This window comes from Diorhabda sublineata, chromosome 6 (genome assembly GCF_026230105.1).
Source record: "Diorhabda sublineata isolate icDioSubl1.1 chromosome 6, icDioSubl1.1, whole genome shotgun sequence".
NCBI classification, from domain to species: domain Eukaryota; kingdom Metazoa; phylum Arthropoda; class Insecta; order Coleoptera; family Chrysomelidae; genus Diorhabda; species Diorhabda sublineata.
In genome coordinates, this window is record NC_079479.1 from 11,384,513 (window position 1) to 11,408,038 (window position 23,526).

General features: G+C 33.3%; 2 protein-coding genes across 4 annotated transcripts in view; one reads left to right on the forward strand and one right to left on the reverse strand.

The window, feature by feature from the left end:
* Positions 1–17,803, reverse strand: part of LOC130445063 (uncharacterized) — a 321,720-nt gene extending 303,917 nt beyond the window's left edge. Inside the window, exon 1 of one of the 2 annotated variants that reach the window (XM_056780553.1) lies at positions 17,514–17,803. In XM_056780553.1, the coding sequence (XP_056636531.1) occupies positions 17,514–17,537 (24 nt within the window). In that variant the 5' untranslated portion in view covers positions 17,538–17,803. The remainder of the gene's footprint in view (positions 1–17,513) is intronic. The other variant, XM_056780554.1, reaches the window with a different exon arrangement.
* The window catches only part of LOC130445064 (protein jim lovell-like), a 322,057-nt gene that overhangs the window by 106,434 nt on the left and 192,097 nt on the right, over positions 1–23,526 (forward strand). The window lies entirely within an intron of this gene.

Below are 23,526 nucleotides of genomic sequence, written 5' to 3' on the forward strand. Positions count from 1 at the left end.
TTAATTTATGGCAAATTTTTGACTTTGATTTGAAATTTTGCTCAGCATCTCAGCAACTAGCCCCCATAAGGGTTCGTATTCCAGTATAGAAATGCATCATTTATTGATATCTCTCTGTGGTAGAGCGTTGGCGGTCGAATATAGAAACACCCTATATGGTATACATACTTGAGAACATGTAAGTAATTTTTTCTTACTAAGAAATACAACAGAAATACGTTACGGAAAGGAGAAACAATCCACTTAATATTCATAAACCTGAGAACAGCATTCGACTCAAACCAAAGAAACAACGCTTAGATATTTAACAAGCTAGAAATGCCAAAAAAAAAAAATTATAATTTTCACAAAAATCTTATATAAAAGAATAAATGGGAAAGTGGAGCTGGATAGACAAAGATTAGAAAGCTTCATGATGGAAAAAGGGATAAAATAAAGGGACAGTCCAAACCCACTATTGTTCAGGCTAATAATGCGAAGAAACGGACGAGACAAATACAACGAACATGGGATACTTCAACATGATCCCATTATAAATTGGAAGGCTAACTATGTGCAGAAGACATCGTAATTATGGCAAAATATTACAGAAAGATGGATGCACTAATAACAATTTGAATAGAATTGATCGCAATGAAAATTAACATAGAAAAATGCAAAACGAGGATAATAAACAAGAAAAACTGAAACAACAACAGAATGATAACAGAGGAATAATAGATAGAACAAATCACAACTTCTGATTATCTTGGACGGGTAATAACTGAGTATAGCAAAATAAAAGAGGAGGTTGCAAACAGAATGGAAAAAGCAACAAATACGTACCATGCATTGAATAAAGCAGTGATCAATAAGAAGGAGAAGGAAAATCTACCTGAACTTATACAATAACCGTGACATAAGAAGGTGAGACGTAGGTAGTGAATAACAAAATAGATGCTAAATTGAACGCTATCCAAAACCAGAAGAGAAAACTAAGATGGATAAAATAAGAGATGAAATTATAAGAAACAACCGAAGAAAAAATGAATAAGAGAGTCTTGAATTGGTTTGAACATCTAACAAGATTGGAAAAAGAGTGACCAAACGCATATGGAAAGCAGAAGAGACAGACTTAAAAATACCTGGAAAGAACTAATAGCAAATATAGGAAAACAAAGGCAACAGACAATCAAATGATAATACTGGTACACTGGTACCCTAGAGGAAAAACGAGTAGGAGGAAAACACGTAAGCACAGTTCAAAAGATTTTTAACAATAATTCATGGCACTGATGTGATGAAGAAGAAGAGGAGAACAGTGAATTAAGAAAGACGCGAAAATATCATCGGATGTAATATGGCAATATTGGAGAAAGAAAGAACCATCAATAACTTTATATTGTGTCTTGACATTTTCACGTTGGAAACTTTTTCTTATGAGGGACACGATCAAAATAAATTTGAGAGCTACCAGCCTTTTTATGATAATTAAAAATTAAAAGTAACGGGGAAAAGTTTGAAACACCTTATATAGTAATTAACGTTAATTGAATCAATAAAATTCACAACAACATTACTATATCCATCTATGATACAGATAATATAAAAGATCTAATTTGGTTGTTATAGCAATGTTCTAGGGTTAGGTGGTCTAGGAGGGATGTAATCGTAACCTAGCCGCCCCAAAGCAACAAGTGTCAAAAACAAAATAAATGTCACAAAGAAGAAAACAAACAGTTTATCAGTATCGATAAATAAAATATACAATTGTAATAATTAGTAGTTAATACGAAATGAGCTCAGTTCGAAAGGGGTAGAATAATTAATTTGTTGTAAGAATGGCTCTGATGCCTCCAAACCGATACTCGAGTGGATATAATGGCGAATGCATTAGTGAACAGTGAACGTTAGGTAAGATAAGCAAACATCGAAATGACCATACTAAATAAATAATAGATCGATACTTCGACTAATCATTTCGCAAAAATTTATTCACTAGACTAGCTCTAACAATTCCATTACTAACACACTGAACCACATGGATGTGAATTGGTTTGTCATTCAATAGAGAAATGCGCTTTTCACATATGAAACAAGAAGTTACTTCAAAAGCCATGACTACCGAATAAAAGTTTTGGGAGGATGGAGCATCAATGCTGGTATAATGTACAATAGAAGAAGATTTTACAAGATTTGATGATACCCATCAAGATAAATCAATATGGAGACAAAAATTCGCTATTTATCAATCTCTGATTTGATTTGTTAATTTTTTAGCAAAAACTTAATATTCTATTTATTTTTAATCTCACATGTTTAAGATGATAGACAAATAGTAAAGATTATATTATAGTGGCTATACTTTTTAAAACCTTGCAGATTGCAGATTGCAGAGTGAAAAATGAATTCTTCTTAGACTTCTCTGAAACAAATATGAAAAAGAGATAATCACCAAATCCACAAAAGCTCTGATGGTGTGCAGAAACTTTACAGGGAGGAATTGGGGTTGTAGCCCAAAGATCCTACGGTGGATATACACGGCAATTGTGAGATCAATCAACAAGTATGGGGCAGTGATTTGGAATACTACAACTAGTTTGAATGCCACGAGGAACAACCTCTCAAAGATACAAAGACTGGCTTGCTTATGTGCAACCGGGGCCATGAAATTTTGCTCAACAGCTTCACTAGAACTGATTCTAAATCTCCCAACTCTATACATAGTACTGGAAAGCGAGGCAGAGAAACCATCACTTGGAATGTTCAGAGACGGAATCATCATAGAAAACCCGTATCTAGATAATGCCCAACCCCGAGACATGCCTCAGGAAGTCACATCGAAAAAGCTTAGCTTTGAGAAAAACTTCCTCAATAATAAACTGTGAAAGCAAGTGGGACCGAAACACCATACAAGAAATGTACAGAAATGCAATTAAATGGTATACAGATGGATCGAAAACAGTAGACGGAACTGGAATAGGAGTGTACGGGTCTAGAACCAAACACTCTGAAGGCAGCGCAACAAGTATTCTTCAAGCAGAATTTATACAATTGAAAAATGTATTCGGTTCAATCTAGAGAGGAACTATCGCAAAAAGGAGAACATCATCCTGTCTGATACTCAACTCTAGGATGGATTAATTAACACACCGGAGCGAAAGGAAATGAAATAGCTAATAAGATCGCTAGATGGGGGCAGACAAGCCCTTTATGGGACCTGAACCCTTTTGTGGTTTCAGCTACAGGACAATGGAAAAAGCACTTGAAAAAACAATCTACGATTACTAACAGGAATTCTATCAAGGCACTGTCGCCTTAACTAACACCCGAAGATTAGCAGATAATGCGACGTGCATGTTTGGTTGTACAGTGGATGAAACCTCGAAGTGTGAGACACTAATGATCTCCAGATTTATACAACCACTTAAAAAACAAAGTAAAATCATACTTTAAGAAACAATTGTATGAAAAAAGGTTAGATAGATTCATATAAATGTTTGTGTATAACATTTTTATGGATTCTCATTTTGTTCTGAAAACACACAGTTGTTAATTACTATTTTAAAAAATGAATTCAGCTTAGAATTCAAAGGAAGTGACTTAGAAATATGAATATCTTTTATTTGGATAATTTTTGCTGTACAAATTAAGGAGCAGCAGTCATCAGCAAATGATTAGAATTGAACTCCAATCGTAAGATTGAAATGCGTCTAGGAATATAAATCAAGGGATCAATATCCTCCTGGGCATTTCATGCCGATGAGAAAGATGCTGTAATTTTCTTAACCTTCTACCGATCATATCTCAGAAATGTTGAGATTTGAGACAAATCAGCGTATCTTGAAGAGCAAGGAACGAGATTAATTTGATCAAATAGTCCTTAACTTGTATATGGCCGACCGTTAATCACCTTGAAAGTTATATTTTGAAGTGTCCTTATGTAAAAATTGAAGATTTCTTATTAATGTGCATTCATATTGCCGCTGGTAATGATTGTGGGGAATCTTGAGAAATAAAAGCAAAGATATCATATACTTCGTATATTCGCCACCTCCTCTTCTCCTGCTCGGTCTATTATAATGATGCAGCGACGTTCACCCTTATTTCAAATTAGACGCTTTTGGTACCACACTACTAGCTCATTAGATTTTGATAAAACGATTTTGTTTGATGTAATTTGTAGAGATTAAGAGTTATTTGACTTCACAATTACCCCTAAAGAGTATATGCAATGGAATTAATATTTCTTCTGTTCTTTTCAACATCCTGTGTCTTACCAATATAAATTTAGGCATTTATTGATAATTCAGTTCAAAGGATATCTGATATATATTGACTCGGAGAGATATTTAGAGTAAAATTCGTGTTTTCAATTTCTTCCAAACACGACCTAAAGCATTTGGAATCCCCGTTATGTCGAAATTATTAAGAATGTATCTAACGACCTATGAATAACAACAATACATTTGTTCGTTAAAATGCAATTCCATAGAGCTGTGAGACCGACGTTATATATTTTCAAACTTACGTTATTAGTAGTGAAAGCATTAACTAGATGTTCACGATCAGCTGTTGTAAATTACTTTGAACTCGGTTGAGGAATTCAAAATAATTTAAATTCACAGGACCGCAAAAAGCTCGCCAAGTTTTCATTGCAAAATCCAAGTCATATTCTGTGACGTCCAAATGAAATTTTCAATATTTCGAATATACAGGGCTCGGCATGTTTTATATATGACAAGCTGAAAATATCTGCTTCGCTGATTAATTTCATAAGCTATGAATACGGGTGTTCCCGGACTTGATGCAAAAAATCCGGGGGTGAGTAGATGACGTGAAAATCATGCTTTTACATGCAACAAACGACTCAGCGTTTCTGAGTTATATCCGTTTTTAGATCGTTGTACATGACAAGAAAACTACTCGCCATATAGATACACTCTGAAGAAAATTATCATAAATTGTAATTATTCATTGAAAATACTCTCAGGAGGTATTATTTTTCATAAAATAATACTTTAGGAAGTGTCCTACCAAAAAAAGGTCAACAACGAACTATACAAACACCTGCTTTAGAGCAAAATGCATAAGATGCAGTTGATGCTAATCCCAAAACTAGCGTGTGTCAGATGTCACTACATCTTAACGTATCAAGGACAACTATTCATAGGATTCTCCAGGAGCAACTTTTTAACCCCTTTCACAGAAAGTTCATGCCAGGGAAGTAGAGGATTATCCGGCAAGACTGGCCTTTGCTCGTTGGTTTCTAGATAAACAAAGAGTTGATAATCATTTGATGAAAAGTACAGTTTACTGATGACGCTGGTTTCATACGAGACGGTTCTATTAATTCTCATAATTTATATTGATGAAAATCGAATGAAAATCCTCACAGTACAATTCAAACAAAGAATCAACATCGTATATTAAGTTAAATTCGAAAATGTTCAATTTCAATACCTTTTGCGAGTATTTTCAATAAATAATTACAATTTATGATAATTTTCTCCAGAATGTTTCTTTATGGCGAAAGGTTTCCTATGGGATGTACAATGATCTAAAAATCTATATATCTCTCAAACCATGAATTTTATCGAATTAAACAAATGTTTTGTCCATTTTTGTTTTACTATGAAAGGTCAGATAGCGTTGAATTATTTATTCCATCAAACACATTATATATGATTTGGAAAATATACTTAAATACAAGTTCTGATTTCACAACTTCGAAGGTCTATAACTCACAAATTTTTACAAGTAACACCATGTTTAACAAGAGAATAATAATCAAAATGAAATCAATGAAAAAATTATACGGCGACAGTTGTTTTTAGGTGTCAAGGTTCATTGAGCCAATAACAACCAGCAAAGAAAAAATGCTAAACGTCAGCGCTTCTCCAATTATTATGGATTTACTTGGGAGCATGTTTCACAAGGGTCGCATTCTTGTACTTGTACAACCATTAACCCTTAAACTGACAGGATATTAACCAATGACTTTGTTTTCTTGTTTTCAAGGTTTCCTATCATTTAGACCTCAAGAAAGAAAAGAGATTTTTCAATTTCTGAGACATATGTTTTAATAAGGTATGATACCTTGCCGGCTTAAGGAGTACTGAAGTTTATAGTTATTAAGCTAAAAATTTCTAGAATTTAGCTGAAATCACATCTTCTATTTCCTTTTTTTAAATTTATATAAATGACTTTCCGTCGGCTCATAAAATTTAGATATTAATTAGTTTTTATTGCTGTTATTATATATAACAGAATTTTTGTTTAAATAATGGTAAAACTAGGACCATGACCATTCAATCATCATGAGTTAGATGAGAGCAATAAATTAGACAACAACGCGAAAACTACTTAACCGATCATCATAAAACTTTGTAGACATATTCTTGGAGGTATTAGAAATAACATATAAATCTTATGGAAAAAAAATTAAGTGATATAAATCAATTTTTTGTCAAAAATTTCAAAATCTAGCTTCCTCAACACCATCTAGCATTCCAGTAATGGAGTTCCGACCCTGAATACAGAATACCGTTGCCCTTGTCAATATCGAATCCAATAGTTTCAGCTGCTGGGAATTTTTCTTTATTTATTGTTATTTTTTTATATCATTATATATGCAGTATATATCTATTTGAATTATCGAGGTTCTGTGTCCTTTATGTGGTTACATACTATTTTAGATCTTACTCTTTGCTTTTAATTCTTAATCTGTTCTTTAAAAATGATCGGAAGCAAAAGCCCTGTCCAGCAAAAGCTGCAGGAAATAAAGAATCTTCGGATTACGCAGAGATGAGAAGACAAGAGCAAGCAGTGAGACAAGTGTTTTGAGGGCAGCTGGAATTCCTCTTCAGGTACGGGTTCGTTCAGAAAGACAAGCTACGCTGCAGGCAGCTAGAAAAGCGATAGAAACGCCAGAAAAATCGCAGGCGAGAATTGGTTCAATGAATAAAAAATGTCACTATTGCGATGCTTCCAAATGGAAATATGAAACTAATGGAATGTGCTGTTCCAGTGGTAAAGTTTCGCTTCCATTACTTCGTGAACCAGAAGAACTTTTAAAAACTTAATTGTTAAGTATTACAAAGTCAAGTCAAAGCAATTTTCTTCTTCATCTCTCTTAGAATGATTACTTTTCTTCATTTAATGGCTTTAAAACGAGCGAAGCCGCGGGTAAAAGCTAGTATATAAAAATACACAAAATAATAAAATTAATTATTAGGAATGGGCATCAAAGAAACAATTTCTTTTTTAGACAACGCCATCTGAAAGTTGCTCATTCTATATTCAATCACATACCGAAAGTTGCGTTTTGAGTATTCCATGTAGTGAAAGCGACTGCAAAACACTTCAACTTCTTTAAATGTGACTAGCCACTACAATTTTGACAATTGACAGTTTCATTCGATGATTTTGCATAACCTTAAATTTTTTAATTTTCTGAAATTGTTTTATCCGAAGTTTTGTCTAAATTAATGAATAACAATGAATGATGGTGAAAAAGAAAACATCAGCGATGAAGAGTTACTAGAATCCACGCCACCACGTTCTTAATTCGTTGCCGAATAAATATCGTGCAAAATACGAAAAGCAGTATGAAGTGTTGTCACCAGAAAAAGGCGAAAAACTCAACGGAAAATGTAGTTCTCGCTTATTTTTCAGAAAAATCTGAAATGATATTCAAATCCAGGAGATTATACAGGCCACTGTTTTAGACGTATCTCAGTGTCCCTTTTAGCTGATACTGGCGCAAACCTGCTGAAGGCATGGTGGGTGGGCTTCTTCCACCGTAACTGAAGCATATATAGAAGACTCAAAAACAAATTGCTTCCACCACAAATACGAATCAATCAACAAATTCTATCGAAGACACAAACACATCTACAAATTGTATCGAAATCACAAACACATCTACAGAGATTCCATCAACATCTAGTAGAGATATAGATATAGATAGAGGTGCAATCAACATTACTTTTTGCAAATAATTGATAAATTTATATTGACATTGCAAATATCATTAAGTACATTATATTGTTCAATGAATAAAATGTTTAATTTCTTTCCACAGTGTAATTGAAAAAGTTTTCGTCGTCGTCCAAATGCGTCGACCAAAAAATGTTGTGTATGCCGCGGCTGTAATACTACTTTGTTGTCTGTTGCGAGACGAAGACAACAATTTTCAGACTCCTCCAACGAAGTAGCACTTTCAGTCCTTGGCATACAAACAACTATTACTAGTCAAGCAAAAGCAAAAAGGTAATTTACATTTATCACACTGAACATTTGATTGTTCGTTGTGACAACATCTACCTTTTTGTAAAAGGGAAAAATATCAAATATGATACCTTCTCAAAATTCATTTTCCAAAATAGAAAATTAGTTATCACGATATTTTCCTCCAATAATTGTATTCAAAACAGTAATATGAAGCTAAGACAATGTACCGCAAACCAAAATACACTACATTGTTTGAACGATAAGGAAAAACAACTTAACTTTTTAGGATGAGACGCCATTTCACTGATGAGCTGTGAGCTATTGAAAATTTTTGTTGATAAACGTTGTTATAAATTTCATTAGACGTAAAACAATGTGACCAATACATTCACAATTAAATTCCCTTGCTCTGAGAAAAGGAACCAGGTCCAAAGGTTTACCGACGATTTTTAAAAAAATATTGAACATATGGTATCATATAAGATACCATGCCCGTTTAAAGGTTAAACAGACATTTAAACGTATGGAAGATTTAGCGTCATTATCTAATAATGCCAAAACAAACGTGATTTAATTATTTGAGTGGAAAGCATACTGCCGAAATAATTAAAAAATAAAATGTCCATCGATGAGTAGGTTGTAACATGTCTGGGCCATTTTGCGGCATTCATTTTATCCGCCACGTTTCTGAAAAGTTTCCAAGGTCACGTCAACAACATGACAGCACGACAAAAAATGATGGAACTATTATAAAAGAAGCTTCAGCGCATGGTCGATTTGCTCATAGCTGTTTTATTGGAAGCGATTAAATAAAACAATTTTTGCTCCAATCAGTACATTTTACTGACGACAGATCCCATGGGCTATTCTCAGTTTATGACGCTGTCGTGGATACATATTTTGACGTTTCAAATATTTAATATTTCAAAATGTCACCATTTGTTTATAATCCTGATAAGAATCTTATATATTAAAAAAATTGATAATTTCCATTCCGAGTCCATTCAGGCGTTCTACCCAACCGATTTGCTTAATTTTTTTTTTCAATGAAAGGTATTGATGCACAGATCAGCCATCAACCATCGGATTTCATCTAATTTTCACCATTCTCAAGTTATACTCAAATGCGATTTCCCCCTGTACATTACTTATGGGAATTTTTCACATACACACGTTCTGTCCTCGATATCTCAGGTTCTATTCAAGATAGAGACTTGGTTTTGGTTTAAGAACACTCGCTGAAACACCCTATTTCTTTTTAGTTTTTGAACACTTAAATCGGTTGAGTTGGAGAGGAGCTAGGCGCGGACATTCAATGTGGAGTTATGGATTTTTGTAGGTTTTTGGCAATATTTCTATATTCAAAGATCTATATCTCAGGTTCTAATATAGCTACAGACTTCGTTCTTTTCTAATGTTTTCTGATACTTCTTTAATGGATTCGTTGCGAGCAAAGCCCCGGATAAAAGCTAGTATTGATGAAAATATGGAATCAAGCATATCAAAAAATACCGTTGTAGTAAAACATTCGTATGGGAAGCATTTATGTACTTGGCAATAGAAGAAAGTATCAATTAGATGGAAAGCAGACGGCGGCGGATTTGATTTGATTTTTAAGAATTGGTTTGTGAACATGAGAAGAAAAGATAGTACAGATGGTGAAAAAATTATGGTCAAAACCATGTGGAACCTAACAAGTAAACTGTTAGAAGAAAGATATTATAAAGAAATCAAAAGGATGATTGACTACAAAAGTGTTGTATTTCAACAAGCGCCAGTTGCCCGCGATTCTATTCGAGGAAAACTGCAATAAGGTTCCTGTAAAAAGGAAAAAAGATCGACAGAAATAACGGTAATGATAAAATTTTTGGAATGAAAGTACCCCTGAAGCCGCGGTAGAATTAGTTTGGCGAGGTGGGGAAACTGCTGCTTGTTTGAATCAAACAACTATGATTTCTTAACAACTCGAATTGATTATAACCCTGTATACAGCAACACTTGCCAAGGTGGTTTAATAACATTATAGTGAAAGCAAATTTTCAATAGAACATAATGACAGCTACGTTTGTACTGACAGATTATTAAAAAAATATCTTCCTATTTCTAAGAATAAATCGTCATTGGAAATCCGATAATGATTACTGATATTATAATATGCCGATTGAAAGAAATACGATTCAAAATTGGACAAAATCGTCTGTCAAAGCGATTAGCTTGAATACCAAAGAAAAAAAAATCTAATCACTCCAATACATCGACCGTGATTAGTCGTTTGGCCAAAAGTGGTGTACAAGAGAAGATCTTATGAAAATTACGGATCACAATAATGTCAACTCAATAAAACCCTACTTGCTTATTGACGAAGAAAATAATAATCAAATTATAACAGCTGGTAATACTTCTTCATTAGTTATAGAAACTAACATGTTTGGATCTTCACTAAACTTTTCTAATTGTTCTTTTGTTAATTGCACCTTCAAATCATTTGTTTTCACTCTGTATTTTCTCTATAATAAGCAAAAAAGTTTCTATTGGAATAACTCTCAAATATTGATAAATGCTCAAAATGTTGATAATAGATTCCGAAAGCTTGTTGCTTATTGGCAACAAACCGACGCTGTATCAATATCCTTGGGTTATTACTATTGAAAATAGTCAAAAACATATGCCCAAGATTCTTGATGTCGAAAAGAGGTAAGAGAGGAAGTCAGTTATCTGTTCTATACATTTTTGAAAACAATTTCTACAGAAAAAAAAAACAAATTAAACCGAAAAGGCGTGAAATTTTCAACGTGAACATTCGATTAATGATTTGGGAGAAAATCATTTTGATCGGAATTACAAGACTGTCCGTAATCATTCGAAAAACGTGAAATATTTTTCTGTTTTTGGGCCCCTATCCCCGGTCCTGTAACATAAAAAGGGAGCGAGTGAGAGGAAAAATGCGGTCTAACAATAGTCAGATGAGTGGATCCGTTTATATGGTTTCATACAAATTAACCTGCCGACTAAATTTGTTTAAAACATGCAATTATCATGACCGGTGCTAGGGGAAGCCAGGCACCTTCGTGTTTTCCAACTCTTCTCTGATGTATACCTAGAAAGGTTTTTACTTGCACTCTTAAAAGCATTCGTATTAAGTTCTTGACATGTTAATGCTGCATTAATAAAAAGTAGCTTTCGGTATTTATAAGAGAACATATATAATTAATGTTGATTTGAACGGTACAGGAGAAGAACACGACAATATTTTAGGCCAAGCTAGAAGAAAATCTTCTGAATACCCATCTCTTCATACTTCTTGAGAAATTAGGCTGATCATATTGATAACAAGCATTTTAACACCGTAAATATTTTCAATGAATCGATAACCATCAAGTTATATTTAGATTGTTATTGACAATCTGGTACTTGCAAATTAACTCGCTGTATGTTTATCTTTCTCTTGTATTACTAATCTTAGTAAAGACTGAAAGAATTGTTGCCAGGAGATGGAGATGGAAACTGTTATTATCGTTAAATTCGCTTCATGGGCTCGTTAGTAAACAAAATTGGAGCATATGGTGTGGAGCTAAGTCATCTTGAAGCCTCATCAGATCTAAAACAAAGCGTCATTTGCTGATACATTGAGTTACAGTCGATGGAGATCGCACCTTGATGAGGATTAATATCTGAATGATCTGGGCAAACTATGATTCCGAAAAAATGACGTCTCATACAATAATAATAAGACTTATTTTAACAAAATTCAACGATAAATTTCTTCTCGAGAATATCGTGTTGTTTGACATCACTCGATTGTTGGTTTTTGCTGATAAACCAGAAACAATAGACGCCCCGTGTTATTCGCAACATACCACCAGCAATCTTGGAAAAAGTGGTGTGAAATTGAATGCGCACGGTGGTTGTAGCGCACATATTATGTGAGAGGGTTCATCGAGCGCAAATTTGTAGGTGTAAAGACGGTATATTCAAACCCTTTATTTAGCTTGAAATGTTAAATAAATTTCTTACGATGGAAGTGATATCGAGTTTTAAAGGAAAGCTTTTATCAATATTAGATGGTCACTGTTACCGAATTGGATGTAAAAATGAAGAGTTTATTTATTGGAGGTGTGTTCAGAAAAGAAGAAGCAAGTGTTAAAACAACTTCAGTCAAATACGATGTACTACAACCAATGACCCATCAGTGTATTCCAGATGTAGCTGACCTAACCTAACCTATTCTAGCCTAACCTACCCTTCACTTAGGCAGATCAAATTGTTTTGTGTGCTCGTCGAACGATCTTTCGAATTCGAAACAAGTAGTGTGCGCTCGATGTACGTGCAGTCCTCATAACCCACACTGAAATTGGAGGACCTGAATGTGCCTCGTTTAGAATTGCCCTTATACTCGATCAAAATAATACGTTAATACCACACAATGATCTTAGGATTAGGAAAATCAGAAATATATCTGGTTTCTATTTTAATATATATATATATATATATATATATATATATATATATATATATATATATATATATATATATATATATATATATATATTGTTGTTCTGCTAGTTAGTATATTGGAATCTTGAGCTCTATTGCAATTAGCTTCTTCTTCTTCTTCAGTGTATCAGGCGTAATCGCTTGTTTTATCTTCGATATCTTCGCCTCCTATCCTGCTCCAAGGTTGTCGCTCCACATTTTTCTGGGTCACCCGGTACTCCTTCGGCCCAATGAGGATTTATCGTGCGCTATCTTGACTAGTCTGTTGTTGTCTTATGCACTCACTCCATTCTTTCTTTCTTGATAGAACCCATTCGTTGACGTCGTTTATTTTGCACAATCTTCTGATGTCCTCACTTCTTTCCCTGTCCATTAATGGTTTTTCCGGCTATACTGCGTAGCACTTTCATGTCTGGTGTCTCTGCGGTGTAGGTCATTATGGCTCTAACCGTGGCCTTGTATATTCCGATATGTTTATTTCGCCATATAGTTTCGTTCAAACATGCGGCTATTCTTAAGGCTTTGGTTGTTTGCTTTCTTACTTCGTTCTCTACGTCTCTCCAACTCCTGAAATCTCGATTCCTATGTATTTGACTTTCATTATTTGGTGAACTATCTGGTCGTCTACGACTAGCTTACATCTTATCGGAGTTTTGTGGTTATACACTTTGTTTTGGACCCGGATATTATCATATTGAAAGATTTAGCTGTGCAGTTAAACATCTTTGAAGATCCTCCTCATTTTTTGAGACTAGAACAGCATCATCAGCGTAACATAATTTTGTAATATTTCGGTCCCTCATCTGGTAGCCCCTTAGCTTTCTTACTATCTTGGTTATTTCGTCTATGATGATATTGAAAAGCGAGAGGCTTAAGGAGTCTCCCAGGCGAATCCCTTTGTGTACTGCTATTTACTCCGTTAGCACTCCGTTCACTTTGGTTTGGATTCTTTTGTCTATGTTTTTGTTTTCAATGAATTTGTTTATCGTAAAGAATATGTACTACGTCTTTTAGTTGTCCTCGATCGAAGACTTTTTGTAAATCTATACAGCTTATAAATGCTGATCTATTGTACTCAATCGCATCTGTGCACGACCTTCCCGATCTAAATCTGTTCATCTGTTAACGTGATAAAACTGTTTATTTTGTTTATGATGATTTTGTTGCAATTAGCATTGAATCATATTATAATAATCAGACCTACGTTGGAAATCTTTGTCTCGTTCTCATTTTTTGAGCAATGGTGACTTTAGTACTACTCGTCGGCGATCACAATTTCACATTTTGGGAGCCTGTCTATACTGGAATTTTTGTTTAATATCGAGAATATCGTGTTGTTTGACATCACTCGATTGTTGGTTTTTGCTGATAAACCAGAAACAATAGACGCCCCGTGTTATTCGCAACATACCACCAACAATCTTGGAAAAAGTGGTGTGAAATTGAATGCGCAAGGTGGTTGTAGCGCACATATTGGAATTTTTGTTTAATATTTTCCCAAGATGTATACAGAAATTTATCGTTAAGACATATCTTATAACTAGTCAATCAGTTTTTTGTTGTGAGCAAAGAATTATTCTCATTACAAAAATACTTCAACAATCGTAATATGTTCATATGTCGAGAAAAAGGAATGTGAAGATAAATATAACATAAACGTTTTTGTTTCAGGTAAGCTTTAGTCAACTTCCACCATGTAATATCTTGAAGTTTTTTCCTTCCCATAAAAGTTACCGAAGCGTGAAGAAACAAAATACCTCGGTTGTTAGAATAATTTGATTTAACCGATATTTTGTCGTTATCTAAGAAAGCTTTGGCTGGAATCGAGGAAAATTGGTGAGCGAAAATTTATTATATTCTGCAGTTTTTATGGAACAAAGTCTACGATTCCTCAGTGAACTTCGGTTTAATATTGACTTTTAGATATATTTTACTTTTTATGACCTGTATCACACTAATAAACATACTATACGTTATACATTTTTTGCTCCGTTTTACGATTTTTGTTTCAAAATAATTAAATTGAGTGTGTTAATAAATAATATAGACATACCGGTTATATCTAAAATGCTTTGTTCCTACCTAGTTATTTTCTAAAGGCGACCTCTTACAATTATCACACACCCATTATCTGTTGGTATTTCATGTGCCTTGGGGTGAAACTTGTTTCATCATCAGATATGTTAAATAATAATTTGTTTAAAGAAAATAACAATAATTTTTTTCATATTCAAAACGTATAATGTCAAATTATAATATAAATACATACTCAGATTTATGATGTTACAAGAATGGTTATCATTATTTAAAAACGTAACTCCACTGTTTTTGTGATTTTATACCAGGCCTACTCAACATAATCATGTAATTTTTGCGATCGTATCGTGAATAAAAGGAAAATTGATATTCAAAAAGTAAGAAACATGCAGTTGTTGTAGAGGGTTAACTATGGTGACTGAAAAAAAATATACAATATGAGATAGCTCAGAACTATATACAATGATGGTCCTAGAAGTACCTTGCCTGACCTAGAGATGGCGATAGTTGCTTAGAAAATACCACTGTATTAGAAAGCACATAATCTTTACAGCATATATTTCAAGTTTGAAGACACCACGTTGTTTAATATTTGTTTGGCAATCATTAATAGTTAACGTTTTCAGTGAATTTGTGAACAAGGAAAAAATTGGTCATCGTTTTGTGATACAATACTTTACTGAACTAGATACTACCCTGGATGAGATTGATCCTTTGTTATCAACAGTAGAATATTGAGTTACAAAGTTTAAACAACGGTCTACCAAATGGAGTGAAGACTCCATAAATCTTGAAGAAAATCCACAAAGTGGTATTGGATGATCGTTGACTGAAAGCGCGCCAATTAGCAGACACAGAAGGCATCTACCTCTTCTTCTCATGCCGCCTTCTCATTTAAAGTTGGCGACAACGTTTTTAATTGTTTTTAAATGCGTCTCTGTCCCTCGCAACAAGGAGCGAGGATTTTTTCTTATTGTTGATAACTTTCTATCCCTCTACTCTGCCCTGCATTATGTTCTGTAGTAGTAGGTATTTGTCGTTGCGTAATATGTGTCCTATGTAAGATGCTTTTCTTATCTCAATAATTGTCGATAGCTTCGTTTTGCGACCAATGCGTCTTAGTACTTTGTCGTTGGTGATTCTGTCAGTCCAGGGTATCTTCAGGGTGCGTCTATAGAGCTACATCTCAAAGTTTTTTGATCATTTGAGCTTTCAAGGTCCAAGTTCCCAATTTCTGCAGCAGTGCTGACCACAAATAACATTCTATGAATCCTATTCCGACGTGGAGGCTTAGATTTCTGTTTGCAAACATTGCAAACATATACAGAAGACATATTAACTAAAAATTTGGACATGTTTCGCAGAGATAAAGTCAAATTTTCACGCCATTTTATAACCAAGGATGAAACCATGATCCATCCCGTCACATTCGAAACAAAAGAATAATCAAAACAATAGACAGAAAAGAGTGAACCGGCTCCGAAGAAGGCAAAGACCGTTCTATCTACGGAGTTTGTTTCTTGGGATGCTCGCGGGATAATTTTCATTGATTATATTAAAAAAGGAAAAAGTATCGACGGCGAGTAGTATGCAAACTTATTGCAACGTTTCAGCGAAGAAATAGAGCAAGAAGTTTGTTTGTTTCATCAGGACAATGCACTAGCTCACACACCCGTTATTGCAATAGCCAAAATTAGTGAATTGAAGTTTGAATTGCTACTTCATGAACATTAAGATCCTGATGAACCCGAGATCTTCAATGTTAGCTAACTGAGATATTTCACATTTTTCCAAATAAAATGGGGTTAATTCTGGATATCCTAGTGGCCCTTGAATTGCACCAATCCAAGCAATCTAGAGTAATGCAAATAATTCATATTATCTATTATATCTATAGCATGGAGCTAAATTTCTGTTATTGATTGTACCTGCCCATACATTTATTTTAGACGACGCTAAGTATGAGCGAGGAAAGCGATTTGTCTCATCATATTTTCAAAAAATTACATACGCCTGATAAAGTCAATTTCCAAAAGCTCTTAGACCAAGTATACCTCAGATATGGTTTAGAAAACTTATGGTTCGTCTACACCCAGCATTTTGGGTAAACAACACTGTTGAAAAAGATGGATTTTGTTGCAGAAGTGATGGCAATGTCCATTTTTTTTTATTTGCGCTAAAAAATGTGGCCGACTTTATGGCAAGTCCTCCACTGTGTCTTGCTTTTCAAATTTCTGTAAGTGATTATCTGGATAGCTCACATTTCACTTTGACTCCGCATTCCATTCCCATCCCCAACATTATTTTCGTTTAATAAATTTAAAAAGAACACTTTCTATAAACAAATAAATAAATTATAGGCTTCAAGTCAATTATACACAGAATTGCTAAGAACAGTTTATCAATGCAAAAAATTTGTTACTAGGCTGCCTTATTACATTTGAACATGGTAAGTCGATAAAATTTGGTGTTTAGACTCGCTTTAGACATAGCCGAGCCATATTAGGTTCCACTATCACCTAGAAATACTTTTTTGCTTTTATATGATCTCTTTTTTTATTTTCCATTAACGACATAGGTATAGTTGACTTCATTTTTGGATGGGATCAGCACTAACCTTTTATTATCTTGATAACAAATGCGTCCAACACGAGTTTCGCTCAATATTATATTATAAGCAAGTGAGCAGCTAAGGTCGATTAATTGAATAGTTTCTAATAAAATGTTTATATAATATATACAACAGTGGAAAATAATTCAAAACTTACCGCGAAAGAAGTGAAATTCCTCATTTTGCTATGCTGATTTATCTTTTGGGTCGTTTCCAATCGTTTGTTACCGGTCGAAGTCGCGAATATTTTTTTCGGGCGATATTAACAGTGTTCGCGAAACAAATGTACGCTTATTACATTTAATTTTCTCTAAATGCTTCTAACTCAAAGTCTTATCACTTCAAAGCGCTTTGTTAATTACAATTATATGCAACGAAAAAATATAAAATTAACAATTTGACGTGATTAAGATCCGAACCGTGTTGTACATACATAATTACCGCAATAATTTAATGTACAAACCTATTTTTACCTTTCTGTTAATTATACAATGTATTCCATTTTTTACTAGTTCACTTCTCTTATCTAGAGTATTTTATTTAGTATGATGTAAAAAAGGCATACAAAAACTACAATACATTATATGAGTTCTTTTCGCATCCTATTCGATTTTCTTGAAAATTAAATTTCAAAGCAAACACAATATTTATAACTAAGAAAATTTAGTGAAATTCTGAAACTTCTGAGTTTGTTTTTGATAACCATAACAGTCAGTCTCGTTTGAGTTAGAATCATAATTTGTTGGTAATTTGTTGTAATAAGTCAGAAATAGGCCCATTTCTCTTCTCAAGAACAAATTCGATATTTCGATATAATTTTTCTAAATGTTTTGGTGGTCTCCGATCATAACTTTCTTATAATTTCTAGAATCTCTTCAGTCAGTGTAAGAAGAATGTGACCTGATTATTTCCAATTTTCGTTAATAAGTTCTACCTAATAATATTTTTCTCAATAAAACGGCTTTTTAAGAAACAGAGAGAGATATGCTTCAATGTTAAAAAATTGTTACAATTTACATACAAAATATAATAAAATTTCAATATACAGAAGGAAACCATAATGAATAACAAAAGTGATAGGTAATAATTAGTATTAGTCGTATATAAGTCCATAGTAAAAAATAAATCAGTATGTAGCTTGCCCGAAATTAAATATTATTATTAGAGTAGAAGTAAATATGCCCTCAAATTATGCGAGAAAAGATGTAATCGATTTGATTTCAATTGGCAAGTGATTGTGCATTTTTCACATTGTAAAATATTGAGCCCTTAATTAATTCCGATTGTGGAGCTGAAATTGGCGAAGCCTGCAGTGACCCCGGCTGTTACTCCCATTTCAAGGAATTATCCATAACAAGCCCTAAAAATTTCACAGATTTAACGACTTTAATGATGGTGTTATTAAATAGAAATGGCTGCAACTTATTTTCATATCATAAAACTTCAAGAAACGTTGAGACAGAGAAGATTAGAATTGCACCATGATTTAAGGGTGATTAGGTCACTAGATAAGGTCCTATGTGCTATGAGATCAGGGTTGCTCCAAGAGAAACTAGCATCGTCTGCAAATAGACATATTTTACCACTGATGTGTAGATAGGCGATGTCATTTATAAAAAGAAGAAACAAAATAGGGCCTAGTACTGAGCCTTGGGGCGCTCCACATTCTATTGACTTGCAAGAAGACATCGTTGTATCAACCCTTACAAGCTGACTTGTGAGTCCGTCAGTACAATATGATTATATTTGATGTCATTAATTGTACTGCGAAGCTCTGCTAGAATTAAGCGCAAAACGAAGAAACTGTGTAAGCTAGCATTAGTATCATGATAAATTTTTGGCTAGAGTAGAGATTATGCTCGATGAAGAACGGACCATGTATCTTTGGAAACATTACGAGAATTGGCGAGCCTTCTATTATAATAAATATTTTTTGTAGCTTTTATTGTCTTATGATAAATTGTTTCGCATAGTTTTACATAATTTGTGAAGAAGACACTATCCGAGAATTTCCTAAGGCGAGATAAAGATCAAATGTTCTTTGCAGTTAACTTTTAGTGGACGAGGGTTTATTTTGCTTATTGTTAATGGGAGATTGGAGAAAAATTGGATGCCAAATTGGTTAATGTTAAACTTTTTTCCGGCATAATTTTGTTAATACTGCATCATGATCGGAAAGACCTGAATTAAAGACAGTACAGTCGATGGTTTCTGAATCATACGATGACACGGCATACTACTAGAACTGGTCTTAGTTATTCTGGTTGGTGCTATTTTATGCATGACCATACCAAAAGAAAAGACATACTTGACCAGCACATACACTGGAATAATCAATATTGAGATCGCCGCATAGAATTAGTTTGCTTTTTACAGGTGAGGACTCCACTAGGATCAGAAAGTATGCACGTCACTAATTTCTCAGTTCTATCTCATTGCCCTAGTCAGGTTGAACCCTATTCTTTCAGAGACGAGGCCTGAGAAAAAAATTTTGCTGTCCCAGCGGCGTACATAAATCAGATATTTGATAGATATTCACCGCCAGAAAATTGGCATGGTGTTGATAGAAATATTTAGCTATTGAAAATTGTCAATCGATCATCTACAAGAAGCAAATCTTTACTGTGGATTACGCCGTAGTTTAACTAGGTTCTCAGTTGTACAGGATAAATCAAAGAAAAATGTAATTTCCAAGAATAGAATGACCGACAAAGAAATAAAATTGATTGTTCTGGATGTGTTGAGTGCTTTATACGATATTTCTTAGAATGAGGTATATTTTAGGACAAAATTTTATACCTTCACGAACCCCTCTTTTTTTGGCTTTAGAAAATCGAAAAATCATCCAATTTCGATGAATTTGTTTCAAAATCTTCTTGTCTACGGCGGAATTATGAAAAAAATATGGGAAATATCACCCCTGGAGATTTCAGATAGTTTTATGACTTTAAATAAATGTGATCATAAACGCATATAATCGTTCATAACTTTTTTACAAAGCATCAAACGCAGTTCATATGCTTTTTATGTTTATCTACAAAAAAAAAGAATATTTTGAAAAATAATAAATAAAAGGTACAAACGACTATATGTGAGAAAAACTAAATTTTAAAAGAAAACAATCGAACATACAAGAAATAACATGATAAATCAATATTTTGTATTTGTATAACTTTTTTTTTTCAATTTGTTCGCTTTTTTTTGTATAGATTAGAAAAAAATATAACAACTTCATTTGATTATTTGGAAAAAATTTATCAACAAATATACGTGCATGAGTGCATTTTCATGAACTCTTAAAGCCCCGAAACCTACTCGTATATAAGTTGTAATTTAATTATATCAATAAATAAAATTACCAAAATTTATATTGAGCACTCAATGAATTATTTTCTTCTTTTGAGTTCGTTGCATTTGATAATATTTTCACTTATAATATTTGAAGCACCAAAAATAGTAACAACCACATAAATCATTGATTGACGATTTATAAATCAACATAACCAAAAAAGGAATTTCTAACATGAGAATTAACGTTTTTATTACGGGGGCTGTACGATAAGTAGTTATTCTCAACGTCCGTTGGTGCCAATATCGCCACAACAATAATTTATTATACATTCTCGTGAAAGGCATCTTTGTTTCTTTCCCACACCCTCCATATTACAGTATTTGGTTTGAGGAAATTAAGAGGAATTGAACAAATTCACTTTCACTCCATTAATTGTCAATTCTTCTCATCCATTCGAAGTAGAAAATGAATAGGATGACATCTGTAAAAGAGAAAACTTTGCAGTCGGAATTTTACATTATATAAGTATGCGTACGTGTGTACCTGAACAAAATTCCTGGAAATTACTCTTGTTCCCGAATCGATTTCAACACCTAACCAAAACTTTTTGGAAGCGTAGGAGATAGGACAACTAAAATAAAAGGATGAATTGAGAGAGAGAATCTTTATTATCATTAGAAAATTTTACAATTTTATCGACACAATTTTATATTAGATAATATGAAAATATAAAATAACAATTTGACATTGAGTTTTATGTATGGAACGCCTCAATTATCTTGGAAACGGCTTGTAGGAATTTTATTATGGTATTATGGTGGTATTTACATTGTTGTCAGATCTTCTCTTTTCCCAGAAAAGTAATGAACGTTATATTAAATTGATTTGACATTTGCGTTATCTCCACCGAAGTTAAAATAATAGATTTAGGTCGTTATGATTGCTACAATAACAAATTTGACGGTTCAATAAATTATTCAAAAAGCCACAATGGATCGTTTATATGAAAAAGGAGAAAAGCGTAGAAGTCAACAAGAAACGTGTGATCTTCAATAATATATATCCTAACCGAAACCCATAACAAGATTTACTGTCAGAAAATTAGTAAGAAAGTTTAACGGAACTGGTTCAGTAGGAGATTTATCCAAATAAGGGCGCAGAAAAACTGCATTAACTGAAAATCGATTTTTAGATATTTATGTCCTGTCAGAAGACGATCCAATTTGAGTACTAGAAAAATATCCAGGGAATTGATATTTCACAAATATTCTAGATAAAAATTCTACGCCATAATTAATTCCATCCATACAAAGTAACGTTGGTTCAAGAGTTGTCAGATGACGATTTGAAAGACGTTTTGAAAGTGTTTGCAGACCTCATGGGAAAATCGAAACTAATTTTATTAATGTTTTCTTTTGCGATGAGGCCACTTTTTGTATTAATGGAAACGTAAATCGGTATAATTGTAGATACTGGTCACGTAACAATCCTCGTTAGATGTATGAATCCCACACCCAATATCCCGAAAAACTGAATGTATGGGCAGGAATAATAAGCAACTGTGGGGTTACTCAAAAAACATCGTTTATAAAACCAATCCTATATTCAGGAATTCAAAGATAGGATTACCACAAAGATAAATTGGATTGAACAGTCAGGAACGTTTCAAAATAAATTGCAAAATTTTAAAAATCGCATGGTTTCTTGTATTGTAGTGAATGGACAAAACTTTAAGCATCTGTTGTAAGCGACTTTACTGTATGTTTTCTAAAATTCGTTAAGTTTTGTCAAGCTTTTTACTAACTTACCGCCACTAGACCAAATTGATTCAAATTGAACGAGTTTATTTAATCCACCATAATATCGACCGTATCACAAGACCCTTGCGCACTTACATAAAACTCGCTCTGTATATAATATCTCACTTCACACTAAATTGAATTGATGATAAATGTTAACGAATAGTATACAGATATACAGATTAAATAGTTTGAAGTTTGAATTAAGTGATATATCCATATAATATTTCTCTTTGCCTATTATTGATTCAATGGAGAACTTTTTCTTATTTTGGAGAATTTGGGGAATTAATTTTCAATTTGGGTAATTAAAATTATATCACTACATAATCCCGAATATAGTTTTTCCAACAGGTTGCACATTGTATTGGCGGAAAATGAATATTATCTTTTATAAGTTTATATTATAAGTTTAATTAAGTATAATTTCGTCCTCATCGACAATTGTCAAAAATCGATTTTTTGTTAATTTTGGTATATTTCACCATTAAATTAAAGACTGCTCTACATGCGTGATTTACAATTTTTTCATATTTCCAAGTTCTTGCCACCGATATCAACCAAACATCGAAAGAAAAGTGCGAACTTATTTATTCATATTCTCTAGGTTGGATATTTTTGGTTTATATCTTTTTGACCTTTGTTTTAAATACTTACATAATTTCTGAAAATAATCAATTCATTTTGACCATTTTCTTCATCATCGAATATTCATCCTAAAGAGAGATCGAGGAAAATTTTTAAGATTGATCAGTAAAGTGCCCCAACAACACAATTTCTTTAATGTTTATTGCAGCGTTTTCAGATTTTCACTCTAAGAATAAGTCGCCTTATTTTTCGTATGAATCCTGGAATTTTCTTGTTAACTGGTTTTGCGATAAAGTTTCAACCTTTTTGTATTAGGAATTCCAATATTTCCTTTCGACTTTGACACATCAGACATTACTGATTTCTCTAGCAACAAAAAAGTAGACATTAATAATGTCAAGATATATCTTATTATACTTACCTGGAAACTCTTTGTTTTCATCTGTTGACGTGAATGTATCATTTTTAGACCAGCGCACGGAAAATTTGTC